Source organism: Theropithecus gelada, chromosome 1 (assembly GCF_003255815.1).
Source record: "Theropithecus gelada isolate Dixy chromosome 1, Tgel_1.0, whole genome shotgun sequence".
In the NCBI taxonomy this organism is placed as follows: Eukaryota; Metazoa; Chordata; class Mammalia; order Primates; family Cercopithecidae; genus Theropithecus; species Theropithecus gelada.
The window spans coordinates 58,375,130-58,399,422 of NC_037668.1; the positions used below are offsets into that span (position 1 = coordinate 58,375,130).

General features: G+C 54.7%; 2 protein-coding genes across 2 annotated transcripts in view; both read right to left on the minus strand.

Annotated features, from left to right (window-relative positions):
• Nucleotides 1-5,178: 5,178 nt before the first annotated feature.
• LOC112634771 lies at nucleotides 5,179-8,470 on the minus strand. The gene has a single exon (XM_025402581.1). It carries the CDS (start codon nucleotides 8,319-8,321, stop codon nucleotides 7,410-7,412), a length of 912 nt encoding a protein of 303 aa, XP_025258366.1. The 5' UTR covers nucleotides 8,322-8,470; the 3' UTR covers nucleotides 5,179-7,409.
• SDC3 (syndecan 3) overlaps nucleotides 5,179-24,293 on the minus strand; it is a 39,389-nt gene continuing 20,274 nt past the window's right edge. Inside the window, exons 2-5 of the mRNA XM_025402571.1 lie at nucleotides 14,309-14,426; nucleotides 12,248-12,861; nucleotides 9,996-10,287; nucleotides 5,179-9,077 (exon numbers count right to left, since the gene is read on the minus strand). Of these exons, the coding sequence (XP_025258356.1) occupies nucleotides 8,911-9,077; nucleotides 9,996-10,287; nucleotides 12,248-12,861; nucleotides 14,309-14,426 (1,191 nt within the window). The 3' untranslated portion in view covers nucleotides 5,179-8,910. The remainder of the gene's footprint in view (nucleotides 9,078-9,995; nucleotides 10,288-12,247; nucleotides 12,862-14,308; nucleotides 14,427-24,293) is intronic.

Here is a 24,293-nt window from a genome sequence, read left to right on the forward strand (position 1 = left end):
TTAGTGCTGTGCACCTGCTGTGTGTCATTGTGCTGGACACTTAGATCTGTCCACTTTTTGGGTCCCCACAAATCTTCTCTGCAGCAATCATCACCGTGCCCATGACACGGAGGAGGAAGCCAAGGCTCGACGGGTGGGGAGGAAGTGAAGGGGCTTCGCCAGGATGACCTAGGAAGAACTTACTGTGGCTAACTATGAATGACACCTGTATGCCCCCAAACCCATGCCCTTTCCTTACAGCATGCTGGTAAGACTACTTCAATATTTCCAGCAAGGCAAGATAAGGGTCTAGGCTTGGCCAGAGCCTTGAAAATGGGCAGGGGCGGGCAGTGAGGGTAGGGGATGGTGATGAACAAATCTAATGTCCTCCAAGGTGGGAGGAGTAATCCCCAGCCAGCTCATCTCCCAGGACTGATGTGAATGGCAAGCAAGGCCAAGGACTTCCTAGACAGAGCTTCTTGAGCTGAAACATGTGGCTCATTGGGAAGAGCTGCTACTTTCTCTGGCAATGGACAAACACCTCTAGAGGAGGGAAATAGCTGAAGCCACATCATTCATGACCATTTCATGCAAATTATTTCAACAGAGCCATTCATGAGAGTCAGTTTTCATAGAAGGGGAGGCAACAGGGTCCATGAAGGCACTGACCACCTGGAAGTGGATGACGTAGAGCCGAGGAAGATAGGGCATTGCAGGAGTTCAATGCCCTGGGCGAATGGCCAGGGCCCTAGACTTGCAGCAGGGGAGCCAGCTCTGCGTTTCCTGGGGGTGCAACCTTAGGCAGTTCCCTGTGCCCATCTGGGAATTGCTTTCTTTTTTTTCCTTTTTCTTTCTTTTTTTTTTTTTTTTTTGGAAACAGAGTCTCGTTCTGTCTCCCAGGCTGGAGCGCAGTGGCCCGATGTCGGCTCACTGCAAGCTCCACCTCCCAGGTTCATGCCATTCTCCTGCCTCAGCCTCCTGAGTAGCTGGGACTACAGGCGCCCACCACCACGTCTGGCTAATTTTTTGTATTTTTAGTAGAGACAGGGTTTCACCGTGTTAACCAGGATGGTCTCCATCTCCTGACCTCGTGATCTGCCCGCCTCGGCCTCCCAAAGTGCTGGAATTACAGGTGTGAGCCATCACGCCCAGCTGCTTTCTTTTCTTTTAAGCACTTTATTATGGATAATTTAAAATGTAAACTTAGAGTAGATAGAATAATATAACGAAGCCCCTGTGTGCCCATCACTCAGTGTCTACAATGATCAACTCAAGACCCATCTTATTTCCTCTGTTCCTTCACCCACTCCTCCCCATATTATTTTGAAGTCAATTCCAGATGCCCTGTCACTTCATCTACAAATATTTCAGTCTGTATCTCTAAAAGGTAAGGACTCATTAAAAAAAATAAATAAATAACTACAGGGCCCTTATCACATCTAAGAGCATTGACAATGAAGCCTTAGTAACAAATATTCACTCGGTCACTTGAGCCCAGGAGTTTGAGACCAGCCTGGACAACATGGCAAAACTTTGTCTCTACAAAAATACAAAAATTAGTCGGATGTGGTGGCGAGCACCTGTAGTCCCAGCTGTTTGGGAGACTGAGGTGGGAGGATCACCTGAGCTCGGGGAGCTTGAGGCTGCTGTGAGCCATGATCAGACCACTGCACTCCAGCCTGGGCAACAGAGTGAGACCCTGTCTCAAAGAAAGAGAGAAAATATAAATATAAATATACACATATATGTTTTCACTCATTCACTCAGTATTCAATTTCCACTTGCCTCATAACTGGGACATTTTAGAAAATACAATTTATTTGAATCAGGATCTGAATCAGGTTCCCACAATGGTTAGCTAACATGTCATTTAAGCTTTTCTATAAATTCTCCATCTCTCTCTCTTTTTTATTTGTCTTGCTTATAATTTATTTGTTGAAAAAAACTGGATTGTTTTTTCCTACAGAGTGTCCCACGGTGTGGATTTTGCTGATAGGGCCAATGTGTTCATCGTAAACACATTGTTGATGATAAAAATGGGATAATAATTGTCTCCAAGAATTAAATAAGATCATGTCTATGAATGAACGACAATAATTGGAAGGCACCCCACAAATGTCATGTGTTAGTGCTTCATTAGAGCCTTTCAATAACACCCTAGTGCTCCTGTTGTTCTGATGATATAATTGACGTTCAGAGAAGCGTAGTAACCTGCCCACCCTCACAGCTAGCTCATGGCAGGGAGGCAGCAGAATCCTACCGCACCTTCCCATTGCTCTAGGGCTTTGGGATTCTGCTGTTTGAGCCTCAGTTGCTGCAGTTGCAAAAACAGGCCAGGAGGCCAGACCTGGGGCTTCAATGATCTAACAAGATGCCCCGTACCTGGCATAGTGCCTCACTCCATTCCTTTCGCTGTCTGCCTCTCTCATCCCTACTGGTTATCTAGTGGTGATAAACCTAGATCCTTGTCTGCCCTGAGCCTACCCTCAGGCCGGCAGAGGCAGGGTGGGCAGCCCTGGAAGCTGAGCACACTCTGTTCTCAGGGCAGCTTGAGCCGGGTGGCTGTGACCTCTTGGGCTGCAGGAAACAATCAGCTCTTCTTCCTCCTTCCCTCTTGATTCTGTTGCTCTTATCTTGGGTGACGGGGCCCAGAGGGAAATGCTCCAACTTCCAGCAGTGCCCAGCCTATCTGTGCCCAAATACATAGTTTCCAGGCTCTGCCCTTGGCTCTAACAAGCCTAAGGCGTAGTTCCTCCTAGAGCTGACTCTGATAGTTTGATTTCTACCCAAGCTCAGTGTCACTTAATCAATAGACAGTGTGCTGGGCCCTGCAAATAAGAATAACAGTAACAGTGATAGCAACAACAGCAGTAATAATTGCCCACATTTGTACAGCACCTACTCTCTGCCTGCCATAGTTATAAGCACTATGCATATGAGGCCAGTACTAGTATTGCCCCCATTTTACAGGTGAGGAAACTGAGCACTGAGCTTGAATTGCTCACCCAAGGTCACATAGCTAGTCACTGACAGAGAAAGGATTTGAATAAAGGTTTGCCTGGTAAAAGGTAGGTGCTGCAAAGAGAAGAATACAAATCCAACTGCAGATTGGCATATATGCCACGCTTCATGCCTCCATATACCAACCTTATTGTTCTCATTTGCCTTCAAGGAAATCGAGGCTCAGAGAGGTAGAGCAATGAGTCTGCTTGACTTCAAGGCCATGCTCTTTCTACTCCTCCAAGCTGAAAATCAAATCACATCACTAGAACTCAAGAGAGGAGGGGAGAAGAGTAGGAGGGAGACAGCAGGCTGACAGCACTCAGAAGATGGGGCATTGCCTTCTGAAGCTCCCTGCATGAACAGCCACGCATGCTTGGCTTTGAATCTTGGTAAACCAACCCCGCACATCATAGCAGGTGTCTAACTGACTCACTCCTGTGAGGACCTCCCAGCGGCAGGTCTGGCCCCTTCACCCCATTTTATAGCTGTGCAGACTGAGGTTCCAAGGTGTCAAACTGTCTGAGGTCCCACAGTGAGGCCCTGGGGACCAGGGCTCTGTCCCTGAACTGCCTAGCAGTGAGGGGCAATCTTGGGGGGGCTTGGAGGTGGCCGTTGAGGAAGAATGACCCTCCCCCACCAAAGACCAGTGTCATCACAGTCACAAGACTCTGGTTATCAGCCATCTCCCGGATAGACTGTACATGCTCTAGGGAGAGAGGCCGGAGCTGTCATGGGGACCCCTCGGCTCCCAGTTCCAAGCACAGAGCCAGGCACAGAAACTTTACTGGAAGGAGGGAGGGATGGGTAGGACGGTGTACCAGAGCCATAGGCCTTAGGCTCCAACCACTCCCAGGGCCAACAGCACCCTGGCTATCACATATTACGAAGAAGAAAATTCTTTTTTTTTTTTTTTTTTTTTGAGACAGGGTCTCTCACTCTGTCACCCAGACTGGAGTGCAGTGATGAAATCTAGGCTCACTGCAACCTCTGAATCCTGTGTTCAAGCGATTCTCCTGCCTCAGTCTCCCAAGTAGCTGGGATTACAGGCACCCGCCACCAAGCCCAGCTAAGTTTTGTATTTTTAGTAGAGATGAGGTTTCACCATGTTGACCAGGCTGGTCTCGAACTCCTGACCTCAAATGATCCAGCCGCCTCGGCCACCGAAAGTGCTGGGATTACAAGCTTGAGTCACCACGCCTGGCCAAGAGGAAGACATTTCTAGAAGAAATATTTGTAAGACATGTAGAGCTTTCCCTTGAAGGAGGGAATTTTGCGACTGTTACACCCATATCTGGGGGCTGTCCCATTGCAAGGGGCAGAACAATCCCGTGTGCCCCCAGGGCGTACGAGCGCTGGAGATGGGCAACACTGGAGAGGTAGATTTCAGCTGAAATTAGGAAGTACTTCAAAATAGGCAGAGTGGCCCGCTGGCCCTCAGGACACACCCAGCTGGCTGGGACAGGAGTTATGCCAAGTAGGGGCTGGAAAAGGGATTTCTACACCAAGGAGGGCCCCAAGGCTGGCTTTGAGGCCTGCCCAGCTCTATAACCCCAGGTGTCAGGAGCTGACATGTGATTCTGGGTCACATTCTCCCATCCGGAGATTCTATTCTGTTCCAACGCCATCATCAGAGCACCTGTGAGCTACGCGCCGACTGTGGCAGGTGCCGTGCAGAGCATTCTAGCTCATGCAGTCTTCACAGCACTCCACGCAGAGGGTATTCTGACCCCATTTGACAGATGGGGAAACTAAGACTCACAAAGGTCAAGTGGCTTGTCCAGAGTCAGCGCTAGGAAATGTCAACACCTGGATTTGAAAACAGACTTCAGACTTCAAAGCCATCTTGTCTCATCTCGGCTGCTCTGATCCTGGTATCCTGTGGCCCCAAAATTTCCTCTGTGGCCTAAAGCCAGAGTTTTTCCCCTGGGGGTGAACCACAGGCCCCTCTCACCACTGCTTGGCCCCTCCCAACCACAGCCCCCACCCCAGCCTCACCGCAGCGGCTCCGTGGTTTCCTGGACACTCTCAACCAACAGCAGCTTTGACCATAATGGTTCCCACGAGGGGCTGTTAGTCAATTTTCCCTGCTTGGTTCTCAATTTCTTTGATGGAGGAAGATGGCTGGGGCCCAGGATGCAGCCATGGGCTGCCCTCCCCAAATAACCGTATTTATCTCATACTCTGGACACAGCACAACATTTCAGCTTAATTTTATTTCCTCTTATAAATGGGCACAGCACGGGAAGTGTTAAAAAACAAAAAACAAAAAACAAAAAAACAAAAAAAAACAAAACCAAAAACAAAACCAGTTCCTTCACAAGGCTGGAACAGGTGAGTACCCGCAGCGGGGCAGGCGCCTTGGTCTCTTTTTTCCACTGTCTTTTTCCTTATTTAAGGTTTTGGCCATGAACTCAGGACAGGTACAGTTAATAAACAGGTTACAGGGGAGAGAAGGGGCAGGGAAGGCCTGGGGGAGGGAACGGCAGACTCCCACCCACCCCCGGCCAGTTCTGTACAGGAGAAAGGACTCACCAGAGGGAGGGACACTGTCTTCAGGGGGCTCTCTGGAGCCACGCCGCCTACGAAAAATATTTACATGCATTTGCCACGCTGAGGCCAGGGTCACTGTGGTGCCAGGCAGGCACCTGGGGGATGCTGGGGCCATCGGCTCTCAGATGGCAACTCCCGGGGCCCAGTCTCGATGCCTCTGAAAATCTGTACAGTTTGCGGGCTTCTATTTACAGGCAAGAGGCCTGGGGAGGCAAGTCCAGGGTTGTAGTTGTTGGGAGAAGAAATCCAGAGAACCCAGGAGGCAGCTACTCCTGCCCTGCGAGGCAGAGGGTCTGCTCCCTGCGTCCAAGGGCCCCCACCTGGAGGCCTGACAGGCAGCTTTGCCAACCCTAGAGGGGTTTGGTCCACACACCCTAAGCCCTGCCCAGCCCTGGTTGCCACCCACACACCTCCAGCAATCAAGGGGATCAGCCTTTCAGGCAAGGCCCCATCTGGCCCCCTAGAGACAGGGCCTGGGCTCTCCACGTCCTGGCCTGCCTCGTGCTCTGGCAGCCAAGGCCCCAAAGGCTCTCAAGCCACACAAGCTTCCTCTCATTTGGAACTCGCTGTGCTTCCAGCAAATGCCAAAGCCCCTCAGAACACCCCATCACAGGCAGGGGTAGGGGTACATGAGGGCCCTGCATCGGCATTGCACCTTGGAGAACCCTAGCTAGTCCTCACTGAACTCTCTCGTACTGCCTTGCCCTGGTCAGGCTGGCCAGGGCAGATTTGGGCTGGTCAGACTCTTCGACCTCAGGAGGATAAAGCCTGGACATCTGCCTTGGGTCCAGGGCTCCATGAACAAGGCCCCTGGCCTCTTCTCTCAAATGCTAAGGACACAGAGAAGAGAAGCCAGTGCCAGGAGCCCAAGCCGCAAATCAGAAGCCAACCCCTGGGATGTGAGGAGCCAGGTCTGCTGGGGCCACCCCCACCATGGGCTCCAGCCCTACAGAGAACCTACACCAACTGGTGGGTCTCCCACCCAAGGTCCGGCGCCTTCTGGGGCTGGTGGCCCAAGCCCTTTTCTCCTCTATCCTCCCTGGTTTCTCAGCCTTGGCCTGCCCAGGCCGTCTCACCAGAGCTGTGGTCTCCAAGACAGCAGCACCCCAGGGAGCAGGGTAGGGAGGCTGAAGCTTGTGGTCTCTGGCCCCAGGACCCAGCCCTTCTGCTCCAAAAATGACTGAGGCCAACCCACCCCCTCCAGATATTGGGGGCCCCCCATGCCCACTCTTCTAAGGCGGGGTCCACCTGGCTTCCTCACAAGCCTCTGGGCCCTGTGAAGGAGGGTTTTGGGACTGGAAGATGGAGCCCAGCCTGGAAAAGACAGGCTGTGGGACAGCCCCCGGAACCTCACCCTCACTGCCTACACACTGCTACCCCTCATCCTGCAGAAATCTGCTGCCAGGGCATCTTGCAAAGGGCCCTGAAATAAAACCTGCCTTCCTGACTTGAATCTGGGCTGTGGGTGAGGGGTGGGAGTGTGAGTGCCAGCCAGTCACAACTCACACCACATCCCTTTGGCTCCAAGAGGCCCCCTGCCAAGCATGCCCTCCCCCGAAGATCTGTGACCCCACATTTAAAATACCGATGGAAATAGCCCTACTTGCTAGGTAACAAAGGAAGTAACCCCTCCCCCACTATCACCTGGTCTCATCCCTCAAACCCTGACCTCAGGGCCTGAGGGATTTGCAGGGGAAGCTTCCAGCCATGGCCCCTGAAGCTGCAGCCAGAACTGTCTGGCCAAATAGGTGAGGGGGTGCCCACAGGGAGGGCCTCTGGGCAGGTGGGCTGAGGTTGGCCTGGCCAGGCAGAGGGCAGAGGGTGCGGAGGGCCCGCCCTCACAGGCACTTTGGAGACTTGTGTCCTGGGAGGCAGAGTCAGCCCCCTAGCTCAGAGCAGGAAGGGGACTCAGGGAGAGAAAGGAGCCCAACCACATGCCCCCTCCCTGCCCTGGGCCTTCTGTCCTGGGAGACCCAAGACCCCCCAACAACCTGGGGCCAAATTTCCTTCCTCAGCCTTAGAGGAGCCCCCAGGCTGCCAGCCAGTGGGGGTCTGGCCCCAAACCTCCCCCTTTGCCAACTGCAGTGGGGAGGAAGAAGGTAGGAGTGAGGCCAGGCCCACCTGTGTGCAATGCCCTGAAAGGGCTGTGGCCCCACACTTTTTCCAAGAAAGGCAAGGGCCTGCCTGTTTCCCTCCAGCATTGAGAGCAGGTCATGTGGAGTGAGACTGTGCATCCACATGGAATTGTGTCTGACACTGGCTGGGGTTGGTGGCTGCATGGTTGGTGTGGGCACCATGGCATGGAACTGAGTATGACGGGGCAACTTAGGGGGACCCAATATGGGCTGATTGTTCCGGCTCGATTCCACCCTCCCCAGTGAGCCTGAAAGCTGGAGACAATGTGTGTGGTGCCAGAGGGTGGGTGTACTGGGGATAGGAGGAGGCCACACTGTCACTATCATGTGACCATGACTAGTGACTTGCATTGCAGTGTCTGGGGGTATGTAAGTGATGCATGAGGATAAACATTCTTGGAAGGATGTGTGTGTTCTGTGATATGTCTTGATTGGCTGGGCAGTCAGGATTGCGTATGGTTTTGTCATTGCATGCTTTTGTCTTGTGTGTGACTGCATGAAAATATGTGTGACAGTGTGGGCAATGGTGTCTGTGCAGAGTCCCCTCATAGGAGGGACATCAGAGCAGCCCCTCCTCACCAGTGGCTGCCCCAGCACCCTCAGGAAGCTGTTTCTTGGAGGAAGATGCAGAAAGAAATGAAGTCTGGGGTACATGTGTACTTGGCAGGCAAGAGGAGAGATTCAACAACCCCAGAGAGACCAGGACAAAACAGGCTGGTGACAAGGGATACCCTCTCACCCAGGCAGAGAGAGGCCCTGGGATAGGAGCAAGAGGTTGCAGTGAGTGTCTAGATGATTTCAAGGGCTGTGTTTACCAAATGTTTGTCCTGGAAATCAGTCTGAGTGCCTCTCTGCCCCAAAAAGGAGATCTCAGTGAGCCCTGTGGGTGCCAAGTTGGGGCTCAGGCCTATCTCAAGCCCCACCCTTTCTTCCACCACCAGCCAATCAGGAGCTTTCTTCCTCTCATCCATCTGACATGAGGTCCTGAAGCCCCAGACTGGTGGCAGGGATGAGGGGAACAAGAGATGAGCTCATAAGGGCACAGTCTGGGGCAGATGGCAGTAGCCCCTCTTCCTCGGGGAAGATCTGTGTGAGGCTGGCAGCCTGGGCAGACCTTGGGAGGGAGGGCAGAGAAGAACTGGGGCCAGGTTCCAGGCCCAGTCCCAGGCTTGGGCTGGTGAGGCCAGGCTGGGGACTGGACGGCAGGGTGGTGTTGAGGCTGCAGGGAGGCACTGTGGCTCCACTAGGCATAGAACTCCTCCTGCTTGTCAGGCTTCTGGTATGTGACGCTCGCCTGCTTGGGTTCCTCCAGCGTGTAGCTGCCCTCATCCTTTTTCTTCATGCGATAGATGAGCAGTGTGACCAAGAAGGCGGCAAAGAGGGCGCCCACCACTCCGCCCACAATCACAGCTGTGGAGGAAGAGGGCAGAGGTCAAGGCCCAGAGGCCGGGTACAACCAGGGCAAAGGGTCCTCAGGGGTGGGGGCCAGGGTATGGAGTGGGCTGGGAGTCCTGGATCTGAGTTGGAATGAAGATGGAGACAATACTACTACTACCGCACTGGGTACCACCACAGGCCTTCACTGGCTGCATTCTAATTGCCCAACACACTAACTCACTGAACCCTCACACCAGCCCTATGAGGGAGGGGTTATCTGAGGGCTTCATCAAATTTAAAATGCCATCAGTCATAAGATGCCCCAGTATTTTATAACTGCTAGGAAAGAAAAAACTCTGCTAACTAAATATGACATACCCCAATTACAGAAGAGTTAACATGTGAACAGATGTACCTCTTAGAATTGATTAAGGGCAAAATGACTATCCCCATTCTACCCATGAAGAGAAGGAAGGCTGGAGAGGTGAAGTACCTTGCCTTGAGTGCAAAGCCAGAATTTGAACCAGGAGTCCAGAGACTCCCTAGATGCAGCCAGGGCAGGTCCACAGGGACTGGGGTCAAAAATTGGGGAAGGTCAAGCTGAAGGATGGGTCAGAGGTTAGCATCTAGGAAGTGAGGTCCCAGGGGGTCAGCCAGTGTGGCCCAGAAAAGCAGGGATCAAAGTCAGAGTCCACGGAGGGGTCAGAGGGCACTGAGGAAAGACCTAGAGATGGACATGAAGTCAGGGTTGGATATTGGGAAGGAGAAAGGTTGGGAGGAGCCAGAAGGCAGGTCCCGGGGGGTTGAGTTCTCAGGTTTCATTCCTATCTGGCTCCTAGGAAACCACGCCCTGATCTTCTTTCTGGGTTCCTAGAGGCAAACTGAGGCCCAGCCAGGTGCCTCACTCTGGGATCCTCCCAGGCTCCCCTTGGCCCAGACCCCAATCCTCACCTACGAGCACCTCCTTCCGCTCCAGGATACTCTTCTGAGGCAGCTGAGCAGCTGAGCTGCCCGAGTCGATGGCATTGTCCAGGAGGCCAGGGCCCGGGCGGGCACCCTTGGGCAGTGTCCCAGGTGGAGATGATGGCTTGGCCGCAGCCCCTCCCACAGCTACCACCTCATTGGCTGTGTCTGGTTGTGTGGTCTCTTCTTCTGGCAGCTCAAAGTCTCCGCTGGGCCCCCCACTCACCGGCACCTCTGGCTCATCCCGGATTGTGGTCAGGAAGGTCTCTGGAGTTGGGGTCTGCAGAGAGGGTGGCATGAGCCCAGGACAACCACACATGCATGCATAACCCCCCACCACCATCCTACTGCCCTGGGGGGCTAACACTTCGCACTCCCTACACACCAGGCGCTGTGCTACTCATTATCCCCACGAAGGAGTGTAATAATGTCCCCAGTTTACACAGCAGGAAGTCAGCTCAGAGCGTAAATGACCTGCCCAAGGACACACAACTAGTAAGTGGGGGACAGAACTAAAATCCAGATCTATCTGCCTCCAGAGTCTGTGTTTCTAACCACTACCACACTGCCTCTGTTCTTGCTCTGGCCACATCCTGTCCCCATCATGTCCCCTCCAGCAGTCTTAGTAACAATTCTCGGGGGATTTCTGTCGAGATGTTTGGGAACTGCTGGGTGCAGCTGCTATGGATGTGGGCCTGGTCCGGGTCCATGCCTAAGGCAGGGGAGCATCCTGTAGCCTGGAGGCCAGTCCAAGAGCAAAACCTGCAGAGCATGATGGCCTCAGGGGCAGGTATCCTGGAAACCAGCTCAGTGACTGACAATCTCTAGGACTCCCACCACTCAGAGGCAGGATCAGAGCTAGGAATCATGAAACCAAAGTGGGGGCTGTGGGAGCCATTTGGAGCAGGGATGTCGCTACTTCAAAGGTGGGCATGGAAAGGCAAGCCTGGTGTCCAGGCTGAAGAGAGGCTGCAGCAGTGCCCCAGTGTACACAGTGTGCACAGTGGCTCCTCCAGCAACCTGGGCTCTGTGCACCTTCTCCTGAGTTCCGTACCCTGTCATTGTTTCCCCTTCCAGCTGTGTGAAAGGGAAAACACCAGGCTGCCCCAGCTGCTTGAGGCGAGGGAAGGGCCTGCACCCTGCTGCAGCTGGCTGGGGAATCGGAGGGACAGACACTGGCCCCAAGGCAGCTCCACGGCCCAAGGGCCCTCCTCAGTGAGGCCAGCTGCAGAGGGCTCTGGCACCCAGTCCATGTTCCCACCTCTCCATCTTACTCAGTGCACACAGCAGGGACCAGACCACCTCTCTCATGTCCTTGGGATTCATCCATCCCTGGCATTCCTGACATCTTCATCCTCTTCCCGTCAATTCCCCTGCCCCATCCAGAATATCCCAAATGCACACACATGCAGCCCTAGCCCTGTGAGACTGCCCGGCTCTGGCGCCAACTGCCTGGGTTCAAATCCTGACTGCCACTGCTGGCTGCAGAGCCTTGGGAAGTGGCTTCACCTCCCTGTGCGCCAGCAGTTGCTCGTCTGTAAGGTGAGATGACCACAGTGTTGCCCGTGGGGTGGGCATGAGGGCTGGGGCTAACACAGGTAAAGTGCTGAGCACTGAGCCACACCCAGGCAGCCCTCCACAAGGCAAGTGATGCATTCTCATACAGCCGGCTCTTAACCACCCTCAGACCCATGGTATTAACAACCGTGATGAGGACAGCAGCTGAGAACCTACTGGCTGCACCATCACCAGGCGCTGTTCTAAGCACTGTGGATGTCAGGAGACTTCATGCTCACAATGAAATGATACACATTCTATTGTTTTCTCCTTTCCGTAGATGAGGAATAGGAGGTATAGAAAGGATCAGGGACTGGCCTGAGGCCCCATGACGAGGAAGTGGCAGCGGAAGGATTCTGATCCAGCTACCAGACTGCCGAGTTAATGCTCTCAACCGAAACACTCAGCCTGGCCTGCCTTGTCACCAATGCACATGTTCACCCAATTCCTTCCCCACCAAAAAATGTCCCATCCCATTAGGATCCAACCACCCCAGCCCTCGTTTTCTGTCCCTCTTCCCTCCCCATCTGATCTCTGTCCCTTGGTCCTGCCCCTTGCCCCCACTTTGTCTGGCTCATCTCTATAGCCTCCTGGTCCTCAGTCCTGTCCAGCTCCATCCTCCTCATCCCTCCCCTGACCCACCCTCCTCTGCCCTCCTCCCTGTCCCTTCTCAACACCCTCACCTGAGCCACCTCTGTGGGTCCAGGGGCAGTGGTCCCCAGGGGCAGGGTGCTCCTCTCAGGGATGTCAGGCTCCTGGGTGGTGGCCGGCCTGGGAAGGGCTCTTGGCTGGGAGGTAGCTGTGCTGACCAGCCTGGGTGTTGGGGCCTCAGTGTCCAAGACAGCTGCCGTGGTAGGGGGTGAGGGCGCCTCAGGGGTAGTGGCCCGTGCCGTGGCTACCGTGGTCAGTGGAAGAGGCAGAAGCCTCCGTACGCCGGTGGTCCTTACAACAGCAGTGGTGGCCGTAAAAGGGGGTGCTGCAGGGGTGCTGGGGGCGGCGGTGGCCACTGTGGCAGGCACTGTGGCCACAGTCGGGGCCCCCGTTGTTGTGGCAGCAGTGGTAGCCGTGGTAGTGGAGATGGTGGTGGCTCTCTGGCTGGGCTCTTCCGGGACTTCTGTCACCACCAGGGGGCTGGTGGCTGGCTCTGGGGTGGGGCGCTCAGAGGGGAGCTCTTCAAATGGTGTGCCCACAGGCTGGATGTTCGTGGTGGGCAGCACCGCAGGGGTGGTGGACACCGCCAGGGCCACATCTGGGCTGAAGCGCATGGCTGTCTCAATGCCCGACTCCTGCTCGAAGTCTGAGGGGGTGGGGGAGAGGGAGAGAGCTAGGGAGCTGGGTGGTTGTGAGGGGCATGAGGATCCCAGGTAAGCAATGGCCGTCAAGATTAGGTCTCCCAACCCCCTCTCTTTGCCCCATTTTCCCAGAAAAGATGAGAGAAAGGAGGAAGGCACAGCCTGGCCAGAGGTGGCCAGTTGCTGATGTTCCCCAACTTCTCTCTGCCAAGTCAAAAATTCTGGGGGCCGCCTCTCCCAGGAAGCCTTCCATGACTATTCCTGCCCACCCGACCTACAGCTTCTATGAGGTTTAAACCAGGCAGCAGCAACTGAGGCGCTTCTGGTTGCAAAACTTGCTGGGGCTTGCAGGGGAACACAGGAGTGGCATTCTGGGAAGAGTCAGACCCCAAAGGCACCCCTACCACACGGTCAAGGCAGGGGTGGTACACTAAGGGCTTCCCCCCAGAGGCACAGGCAGAGAGTAAGAGGGAGAAGAAGCCCTTGCAGCAGGGGAACAGCTTGAGCAACCTGGTTGATGCAAAGCCGGGACAGTGAAGGAACTTGGGAGGAAATGCAACAGGCGAAGCGGGAGGGAGAAGCCACAGCCAGCTCCTGGGCTCGGAACCAGGCAGGAGGGAGGGGAGCCAGGGAGCTTTGCGAGTAGAGATGTGACCCAACAGAAATAGGTTTTACAAAGAATAATTTGAAAGGGGCTCAAAGGACTGGGCTAAGGAGGGGAGACCAGAGGCAAGGGCTGTGGGGAGCCAATTCTGTGGCGTGCAGACCCCGTACCATCTCCTCAGATGCCAGCCCAGGCCCTCACTGGGCCCAGTCTCAGCCACCATCTTTTTGCTACTGTTTTGAGAGCTCCTCCTCTGTGCCAGACCCCAACTTCCTACCCCAAACCCTCCTAGAGGCACCGAGAGGAAGGCGTATTTCTCACCATCCGCAGGTGAGAACACAGGGACTCAGGGAGGGGGAGCACCGAGGGGCACACAGTTGCTATGTGGCAGAGTGGGGCTCCCAGCGTCCTTCTCTCCCGAGACTCTGCTAGACCCACCTGGCCTGGCTCCCCTTCCCCAGGGCGGAGCCAAACCAGGCACCACTTGAAGCACCTGCCCTGTCTCGTCACAGCCCTAACCCCACCACTGGCCACAGCTTATTGGACCTGATGGGACCACCCAAACCAAGCAAGGTCTGCAGAGAGAGCCACATAGCACACACAGAGATGCAGACGTGGGGCCCTGGAGAGCTGGGCATCCGGGGCTCTGAGGTCCTCCCAGGCCTGGTTCCGTCCCCAGGAGGGTGTTCTGCCCTTCTTGTTCTGGGGATCCTGCCCAAGAACTTGTCTGACCCATACAGTAAACGCCCCCTGCCTCACTGAAGCAAGCCCCCATGGGCTGTGCAGAGAAGGGGCTGGATACAGACTGGTCACTGCCACCAGGCAGGGGTAGGGAAGGGGGTACTTACAGCCCGAGCCCGACCCTGAGTAGAGGTCATCCAGTTCATCATCGGGAAAGGAGTCATCGTCCCCAGAGCCCTCCAGGTCCACGGGCCTCTCAAAGTTCTCGCTGCGCCAGCGCTGGGCCTGGGGAAGGTAGAGGCGGACACAGGGCTCGGCACCTGAGACTCGCAGCTGGGTGTGCCCAGAAGGGCAACAGGTGCCCTTGTGGGCCGAGTGACATCCACATGGGTGACAGAGATCTTGTGTGCACCCGGAAGGAAAGTGCGTGCGTGTGAATAATTCACAGGGCAGGGGTGGGGCGGGGCAGGTCACCTGGGGCCCCATCCCAGAAGGCTTTCAGTGTCTGGCTGATGACTTTCTCTTAGAAACTGGTGTGGCCGGGCGCGGTGGCTCAAGCCTGTAATCCCAGCACTTTGGGAGGCCGAGACGGGCGGATCACGAGGTCAGGAGATCGAGACCATCCTGGCTAACACGGTGAAACCCCGTCTCTACTAAAAAATACAAAAAACTAGCCGGGCGAGGTGGCGGGCGCCTGTAGTCCCAGCTACTCGGGAGGCTGAGGCAGGAGAATGGCGTGAACCCGGGAGGCGGAGCTTGCAGTGAGCTGAGATCCGGCCACTGCACTCCAGCCTGGGCGGCAGAGCGAGACTCCGTCTCAAAAAAAAAAAAAAAAAAAAAAAGAAACTGGTCATTTTTCATCTTGACTGCACATCTGAATATTGTGAAAACTAAATTCAGTGGTTCAGTAAGTCTGAGGTGGTCTCTGAGCAGCTGCAATGTTGGACTGGCTGTGGGGAGCCCTGGGGTGTGTGTGAGCAGGGGAGGGCTAGACTGGCCCTGCATTTGGGGCCCAGCCTCTCACCCCCTGCCACTGATGGGCCCCCTTCTGGAGTTGATACAAAGCCAGAGTGAGGATCTCAGTCCTGTCTTCATATCCCCAGCCTCAACCACCTGCTCCAGAGCCCTGCCCAGCCCAGCCAGGGCAGGGAGCCAGGAGGTGCCCCTCACCAAATGCACACACACACACAGTCTCAAAGTAATGAATTAATCAGTATTTACTTTCTACCAGTGAGTCATGGAGTGGAACAATTAGTGTAATTGCTCCCGTGACGAATTGCTGGGTCTTCCTCCTTTTTAGACATTCCAGGAGCTCAGAGCAGTAGGGCCCAACTTTTCCCCAGCTCCCCTCTGCCCAGAAAGACAAACACCCACGGTGGAGGAGCTACAGCTCCCCATACCACTTCCCTCCACAACCGGAACCAGCCAACCCAGAGTCCCTGCTCCCTCCAGCTCTCTGGCAAGCAGCCTGAAGTCACACAGAAGAATGGGGACTGAGCAGGGACCCAGGCTCCGGCCCCTGCCCCTGCCCAGGGCTGTCTTCACTGTCTTTCTATCCTTCCCAGCAGGCTGGGCAGTGGCTTGGAGGCCTTTAGCTGGGAGGAGGGATACTAAGAGGTCTGTGGTCCCTGGAAGCCCCCAACTGAGGTAAATATGGGTATCAAAACAAGGGAGTCCCCAAAATTCCTCAGTGACCAGTGACACTTAGCCCCTAAACTCCTGCTTCAAGAAAAGCCTGTACAAATCCAAAGACCTACCCCCAAGCCACTTAGACCCTTGAAATGACACACCCCAGAGACACAGCACATGCACAGACACACACTGACACATGCTCACCTAAAAGCAGCTACATAGGGCTCGGCGTGTCAGCACGCCTGTGGGTACAAACAGCCACTAGTATGGGGCAGGAGGAGCTGGGCCTGCCGTGCAGCTCTGAGCTCACAGACAAGCATCGAGCCTCCTGGAAACCCATCAGCCTCCACTCAGGTAGCACTCACCTAGATACTATTCATCCCCAGCTCAGTAGCCATCGACATGACAACCGTTACCATGACGACCATCTTCTCCATGCTAAGGACCAGGAGCTGCAGCTCCCCACAGAGATGGGGGGGTGCAGGAGAGGGAGAGATCACAGGGGAATGGAGAGGATGACAGGGAGCGGGGAGGTGGAGACAGAGACGGGGACAGAGAGGCGAGGACAGAGGGAGGCCAGGGGGCAGAGGGGCAGAGACGGGGAGGGTGGGCTGGGGCATACGAGAGAGAGGGAGAGAAGGCAAGGATGGGAGGCAGAGGGGGAGAACTCACACATCCTAATTTAGCCTCATGCTGATGAGGCAAGGCTGGGGAAGGGGCCACCTCAGTAATTTTCCAAACCTGCTTCCAAGAGCACATTCTTTCCGAACAGCAAGCACTCCCAAGGCGGGATGGCAGAGGGAGGAATGGCCTGGTCACCCCTGAGCCCACCTGGGATGCTCAGCAGGAACTTAATGCAAGGACACCTGGGACCTGCAGGCATGGGCGCTGAGACTCAGTGAGGCCTTCGCAGGAACGCTACAGAGGGGGTGCTGGTAGCTGCAACTCCCAGAGGGGACAGAGGAACGAGGGGTGGGGAACGGAGCCTGAGAGGCAGCAGGGAAAACCTTAAGAGTCACAGAATGCCTGAGGAGGAGGGTGACAAGCAGCCTTTGACCCCCAAACGACCTCTGCATTTGCATAATCCATCATAATGAGCATGACTATCCATGCCATTCCCTTAAAGGAGAACTGAATCCAAAAGCCCCAGGACGCTGCCAGCTGCTCCTTGACCCTCACTGTGCCCCCTCCAGGTAAACATAACCCCCCCACGCCTGATAGGAGGCCTCCACACCCCCAACACACACGCGCACTCGCAGAAACACACACACACAAAACAGCCCAACATCCTCATGCGTGTACATTCTCATGCATGTACTATGCACCCCAACGGATACACACACACACACAATTAAGTGCAATGTCTGCCCACCCCAATCTGTATACTCACCACAGCCTATAGGCAATATAGCCCAGCCCACACCAGCACACACTCACCCATCTACTTCACCCCTAGCTGCATGTACACCTGCCCTAGGGTACTCACAGCCACACACACACTCCTCTCCTCGCCACATACCCCACAGATGCCCCCGACAAGCCTCAGCACATTCTCCTGACCCCACGCACCACACTCACCTCACCAAGGCCCACAACACGGAGCCACTGCCACGGCCACGCATGTTCCCTAAACACACATCGCTCCTAGACATCACCTCCGGCAGGTGCATCCTCTGACTCAGACATGAACCTCAAAACTCGGATACAACCTTTCCTCTCGGCTGCACCCCCCACACACAGCGAGCATGCCCGGCAGAAACATGGAACCTGCTGCTTCCGGCCACCACCAATCTCGGGAAGGGACACCCAGCGGAGGCTCCCTGAGCAGCCCATGAAGGCCTGAGCATCGGGTCCCAGGGGAGCCGCTGAACATTCCCAGGGCACTCTAGAGACCTCTGCCTGCTGCTGCCGAGGGCCTGCCCCAGGTCAGGTGCTGGGAGCATGTTACTTATGCGGCCTCCTTTAACCACCACAACCGCCCAGGGTTTTATCATCCCTATTGCACAGATGCAGGAACTGATGCAGAGGTTAGAATTCAGGCATGAGGTCTGTCTCTGAAACCCTTGTCCTGGACATTCCTGGGCCACCCCCAGACCCATTGCTCGTCCAGGGCTGAATTCATACATCTGTGCCCCGCAGCTGCCCCTCACCCCCTGCATGATATCAACTCAGCAACACCCACAGCCATCCACGCCCACTAAACATCCACACCCACGCACCAGCACACAATGGTGATGAGACTATGCAGCTCACAGCATTGCAGGAGAAGGGGCTGACCACAGGACCCAACACGCCGAGCGCTCCCAACACCCTGCTCCACACGCGTGCAGCCTACTTGTCCCTCACTGAACCCGCCCCAGCAGACATACACCCACCTCACATGCCATTAACAGACCCACAACACCTGCATCCGAGTTCCCTCCCCTCACACATGCGCTCAAACACGCACTTTCCTTCCGGGTACACACAAGTGCACACACACATAGGGATGAAACGTGGCACCCTTCCTAATGGACTGACGCCCCCCGCCTTCCATTTTTCCTCACAGTCCCCTAGTCATCACACCCTCCTGAACTCACCCACAGCCTCACTCCACAGAGGCACCTCAGGCTCCCAACCCAGAAGGGACCAGGACCAGCAGTGACCCACGGGCCCCCTCACTCCACATCTACTCCCACCGATCCTCTCCTAGAGTTTTAGAGCAGCAGCTGGGGAGGCTCCCCTGGGCCAGCGGCAAGGAGGTGTCACCTCCCAGGTTGCCCGGCCCCCTCCCTCCCAAGAACACCCCGTCAGGGCTGTGATGGGTGAGGGTCCAAATGAGCTGGATATCAGCTAAGTCTCCTCACTTCCAAGGCTACCTCTGCCCTCCCTCTCATCACTCACTCTGAGTGCAGGGGACACGTTCAGGAAGGCCAGTGCGTCCCTCCCACCCATCCTCCCTTAGAGCCCACTCCAGAGTTTGGGGTCCCTTGTGCCCAGCCCCCACACCACCATGAGCCTTCCTAGAGAAACAGGTCAGCACAGAGGCGAAGCATAATGAACCAGCTCCTCTTTACTACGCGGTTGGCTGTCAGGCAAGCCATTTAATCTCGGCACCTCAGTTTTCTCGACTGTAAAATGGAGATGATGATAAGACTATGCAGCTCGTAGCGTTGCTGTGGGAAAGGGCTGAGCACAGGACTGAACACCAAGTGAAAAATGAATAAATCAATGTAGCCACGATTACTGTTAGCTTACGTTAAAATTTCTATTATTATTTCCAAGTCTTTACCTCATGTAAGCCTCAACCTCCTCATGAGGGAAGCCGAATTGGGATGACTACACGCAGGCAGATGAGACAATTAATGCCCAGAGAGGTTAAGTGGCACTGCCAAGGCCACACAGCAGGGGAGAGTGCAGAGAGAAACAAGAAGAGAGAGGTTGGATGAGGGGGGGAGAAAGGGCAAGTTACAGAAACAGACACAAGCACACAAATTAGGTCAGCAGGCTGGGGGCCAGGAGCCCGGCACCCCTGTGCAGCACTAATCATGTTGCAAAAAGACAAGAATAAAATCGAGTGTAATTAGTTCTGCCCGAGCTTCCTTCCCCTAATTAGCCAGACTCAGGCCTCACTTTCCTGGTGACCAGAGGCGACATGAGCAAGGGTTGGGGGCCCAGCTTTAGGTTCTGACAGTCTTGGATTCAAATTCAGCTCTGCCTATTTGCTGGGTGACTTTGGACATGTTACTTAACCTCTCTGAGCCTGTTTGGTTAAATGAGGCCAATAATGATACTTCATAAAGCAGTTGTGAGAATCAAGTAAAATCATGCATGCACACAGTCGGAGCCGCATAAGGCTTTGTCTGTATTCCTACGGCCTACATTTCCCACCTCAGGCTGCAACTTCAAGGATACACTGGGCCTGAGGGATCACTGAGTTCAATTTTCCCCTCTTACCGATGTGGAAACTGAGGCACAGAGAGGGGAAAGCCTTGCTTATCACACTTGCTGAGAAGAAAGGAAGGGCAGGGTTAGTCTGCCATGAAGCATTCAGAGAGGTAAAGTGATTTGCCCAAAGACACACAGCGACGATGTAACGACTAGCTTCTTGGGGCAGGGAGGGGCTCTGTCTCAGCATGGCCCTGCAGGCTCCGTCCCCAAAAATCCCTCAGTCCTGTGAGAACTCAGTGCCCCTCACGCTCACCAGATCCACCCTGGAGACCCAGAGCATCACCGTAGGAATGTGGGCTGGGGCCAGGCTCCGGGCAGCAAGACAGCCAAGGGGGCTGCACAATGGGGAGCCTGGACCAGGAGGGGGACGTCTCAGTCCCCACCCCCACCCAGCCGCAGCTGCCCTGGCCAGGAAGCCAGCAGCCCCACACCCACTCATGGCTGGAGATGAGGGGCATGAGGACTGCACCCGCTAGGGAAGGGGCCACAGAGCCCAAGTCCCAGAGAGCAGAGGCCTGGGGAGGAGGGGAATGCGGAGAGCAGAGAAGGCCAAGCTGAACACCACAGACCCCCCGAGAAAAATCCACCAAGCCCAGAAACACACCCTCCCACTTGCCCCAACTCTCACACACTCAAGCCTCTCACCAACCAAACCTATCCCCACACCCCACTCCCATCTACAAAGGCATCTCAGAGGGCAGGAAATGCTCCCTTTGGGCCCGTCCCATCCCAGTCAACTCCCCTGCAAAGACATCATGGCAGCAGAGCCCTCCCTACCCCAAGCCTGCATCTCCCCGTCACCTCCAGTCTGCCCTCCACCCAGTCCTGTGTTCCCACCATCCCCCCAGGATCCCCTCTTTCCCACTGGGGCAATTGCCCCCACCCACGTCCCCACCCCAGCCCCAACAGGAGAGCAGGTAGCAGCCCTGGCTCAGGCGCCCACAGCCTCCAAGACCGTGGGCAAATCCTCTTTCCCCTTCTCTGCCTTTCCTTTGCCCCATTTGCAAAATGGAAAACCAAGCATGGTGGTTTAAGGGCCTTTCTGATTCTGACACTCTGAACTCCCAAAACTTCGGTCCTTAGGTCGAGGATATCCAGCACAATGTTATTTACGAGAGGGAAAAAACAGAAATAACCCACATATCCAGCAACAGGGACGAGTGAAATAAATGAGGGCACAGGCCGGGCGTGGTGGCTCATGCCTGTAATCCCAGCACTTTAGGAAGCCGAGGCAGGTGGATCACGAGGTCAGGAGATCGAGACCATCCTGGCTAACACAGTGAAGCCCCATCTCTACTAAAAATACAAAAAACTAGCCGGGTGAGGTGGCGGGCGCCTGTAGTCCCAGCTACTGGGGAGGCTGAGGCAGGAGAATGGCGTAAACCCGGGAGGCGGAGCTTGCAATGAGCCGAGATCACGCCACTGCACTCCAGCCTGGGCAACAGAGCGAGACTCCATCTCTAAATAAATAAATAAATAAATAAATAAATAAATAAATAAAAGAAAATGAGAGCACAACCATAACATGGACTATTATGCAGCTATCAACAACTGAGTACTCACAAATCTACACTGTCTGATTAGGTTATTAAAAAACACAAATGCATCATAGAAGGCTTTTTTTTTTTTTTTTACTTGTTTCAAGGAATATTGAAGAATGTGGGAAAATGTACATATTGATCATCAGAAGACAAGACAGGATAGCTGTTGATAGGAATCTGCAGATGGCTCTCTCTATTCCTCTGTGACTTTGGGCAGATATTTAACTCTCTCAGGCTGCTTTAACTGGTAAAAAAAAGATAAGAATGCCCACCTCGTGGGGTTTACAGAAGGACGCTGGGCATGTTCACACATTAACAAATGGCTCAGTAAATGCCAGCTATTAACATGAGTATCATCATTATGTTTAAAAAATAGGTTACAAAAATATGTAGAACTTGATCCTGTTTTAATGAACTCACTACCAAAGTGAATTTCTAAATGCTGCATTATAACTAAAGGCTCCCAGAGGCTCTCTCTGGGTGGTGGGATTACAGGCAGCTTTAATTTCTTCTCAGGACCTTTCTGTATTTTCCACAATTTCAACGATAAACCCATAGCACTTTTGTTACTAGAGAGAGCACATTCTCCCTGAGTCTCCGTCCCTGGCGTTCTCTGGTCTGTGAAACTTCCGGGTCCCCTGGTTCTGCTGAGACCCCATTGAGACTGTCCGTGAGCAACCTTACGAGGAAACTGAAAAGGCGGGTGGAAAGGAAATGAACACAAAAGCCTCTGAGGGAGCTGGCAGGGCCCAGCGGCCCGACCGAGCCTCACCACAGGCGGGCTGGCTTGGCAGGACCTGGCTCCCTCCCCTGGCATCAGCCTGTCTGGCGGCCACCTTGGCCTGTGGTGCCCAGACACCCACCCGCCTGCCTTCTCCCATCAGCCCCATTCCTGGCTCAGCTGGCCTGGCCAGTCTCCATCAAGGTGCAGACTGACTGCCCTACAGCAGCCCACTCTGTCCCCTGTGCCTAGACAGAAGCTGACAATGCAACCCTGGGAAAGCCAGGCCCCTTCCTCAACCAGGGGCTGGGACGCCTCCATCACCGCCCCATCAGTCCCAGCCACCTGCCCTCTCACGTCATTCTTGGCCGCCCTGACTCACACTGCTCATTGATGTCTGTCCCCAAGCTCGTGCCTGAGAGCAGGACCACCCACTGAGGCCTCGTTTCCAGACCCAGCAGCACCCCCCACACCCTACTCCCAGCTGCCCACCCCCATAGTCCTCCCACACAAAACTATTTACGGCTCTGGGAACACGGGGATCCTTCAGGCCTGTTTCTGCTTCCTGGAATACCTTTCCCCACCATCTCTGCCTGGCCAGCACCTACTCAGCTGGTTAATCAGTAAAACCAATGGTTATTAAGCACTTATTGTGTGCCAAGCACCATCCTAGGCACTAGGTATGTCCTCACGAAGCTGGCTCAGCTCACACAATGACTCCTTTGTGAGCCTGCTTGAAAGTCACATACGCACGCCAACCACCTCCCTGGTCCAAATTAGGAAGTCCTTTCTTGGGGACTCAGTACCTCCACTGTGTTGTCATTTACTAAGGGAGAAGGCCCACCAACCATGCTCCGATCACTCCAACGGACCCTTCCACCGGATCTCAGTGAACCCACTTGGCCGCCTTGGGAAGCAGATAACATGGTCTCCATTTATAGACGAGGAGACTGAGGCTGTTAAGCCATCAGTGGGGTCACACAAGATTTGAATTATGGCCTTGCTGAATCTAAATCCTGTGTTCAGTGAACTCCTGAACCCCTGAGAATGCATGCAGGGAACCCCAGTTTGTGATTCAAGACTCCTTCCACCGAGCACTTTTCTGGAAAAGGCTGGGCCATTCCATCCGTTATGAAAATGATCACAGCCCCCGCAGAGGGAGCCCTCACTAAGTGCCAGGCTCCTTACATGCACATTGCCTCATTTCTCTTCTCAAACAGTTTACCAGAAAGGGATTGTCATTCCCATTTCACAGATGGGCAAACCAAAGTTCAGAGAGGTGAAGCAACTGGCCCAAAGTCACACAGCAATGGGCCAGGATTTGAACCCAAGATTAGCTGAACCCCAAAGACCATGCCCTTTGGATTACAGAGCACACCTTCTCCTAGCCCTAATCAGTTCCCCTGCCAGAAGGCTCTCAAAAGCAGGGCAAACGTCAGAGACCAGCACCACCTCACACCCAGCTCCCTGCACAGAGAAAGCCTGAAAGCCTGGGAATAGAAATGGAGGACAAGGCGTGCTCACACGACAGGTGGCCCGGCTTAGGTAGGCACCCCTCGCCCCCACCGTGACTCACCAGCAGGTGCCTTTAGGAGTCCATCTCCAGGCTCCATGACTGTCAATGCCAGCAAACATGGCAAGGGTTGCCCGCTCCTGGGGCCCATGAGTCTCCAAGGAACAATCCGGTGTGGAGTTAGGTGTTCCCGCCCTGGCTTCCCACTCCCAAACTGCTTGCCTGGTCCTATCCCTTCGCCTCACTGGGCCTCACTCTGTCCTCCTATGAAATACGAATAATGATCCCCAACACACAGAGATACCAGCTGTCATGTGCCTAGCGGTGAACAGGCAGTCAGTAGGCACTCAGACATGACACTGTGTCCCCACTCAAAGCTCACCTCCCTGACCACCAAATCCACTCAAATGTCCTCCCCACATGCCCAGCTAGTCTGCAAAACCAGGGCTAGTCCTCAATTGCTCACCACTAGCCTGAAATTGGCTGGTTTATTTCTGGGCCTCACAGGAATGTGTCTGTCTCCCCCTCCAATTGCTCCTGGTGGCAGTGACTGGGTCTGTGTGGTCATTCCTCTAATCCCAGGGCTCAGACTGCTCCTGGAACACAGTCAGCCTCCATCAATCTTTGTTCAGTGAATAAACTGTGGGGTGGATCACCCCCCAGAGATCCACATCACCTGCCTCCTGCTCCCAATCGCTATGGGATCCCGAGCCAGGCCCTGCTCTTCTCCGGCCTCAGTCTAACTGTGTGTAACACTGAGGAATGGACAAGAGTTCTCTCTGGTCCCTCCAAAATCCAGCCAGGAGGACTCCAAG

Bases quoted from the DNA above. Each gene is read 5' to 3' on its own strand.
- LOC112634771 (XM_025402581.1), bottom strand. From the start codon at position 8,321: ATGTACCCCAGACTTCATTTCTTTCTGCATCTTCCTCCAAGAAACAGC.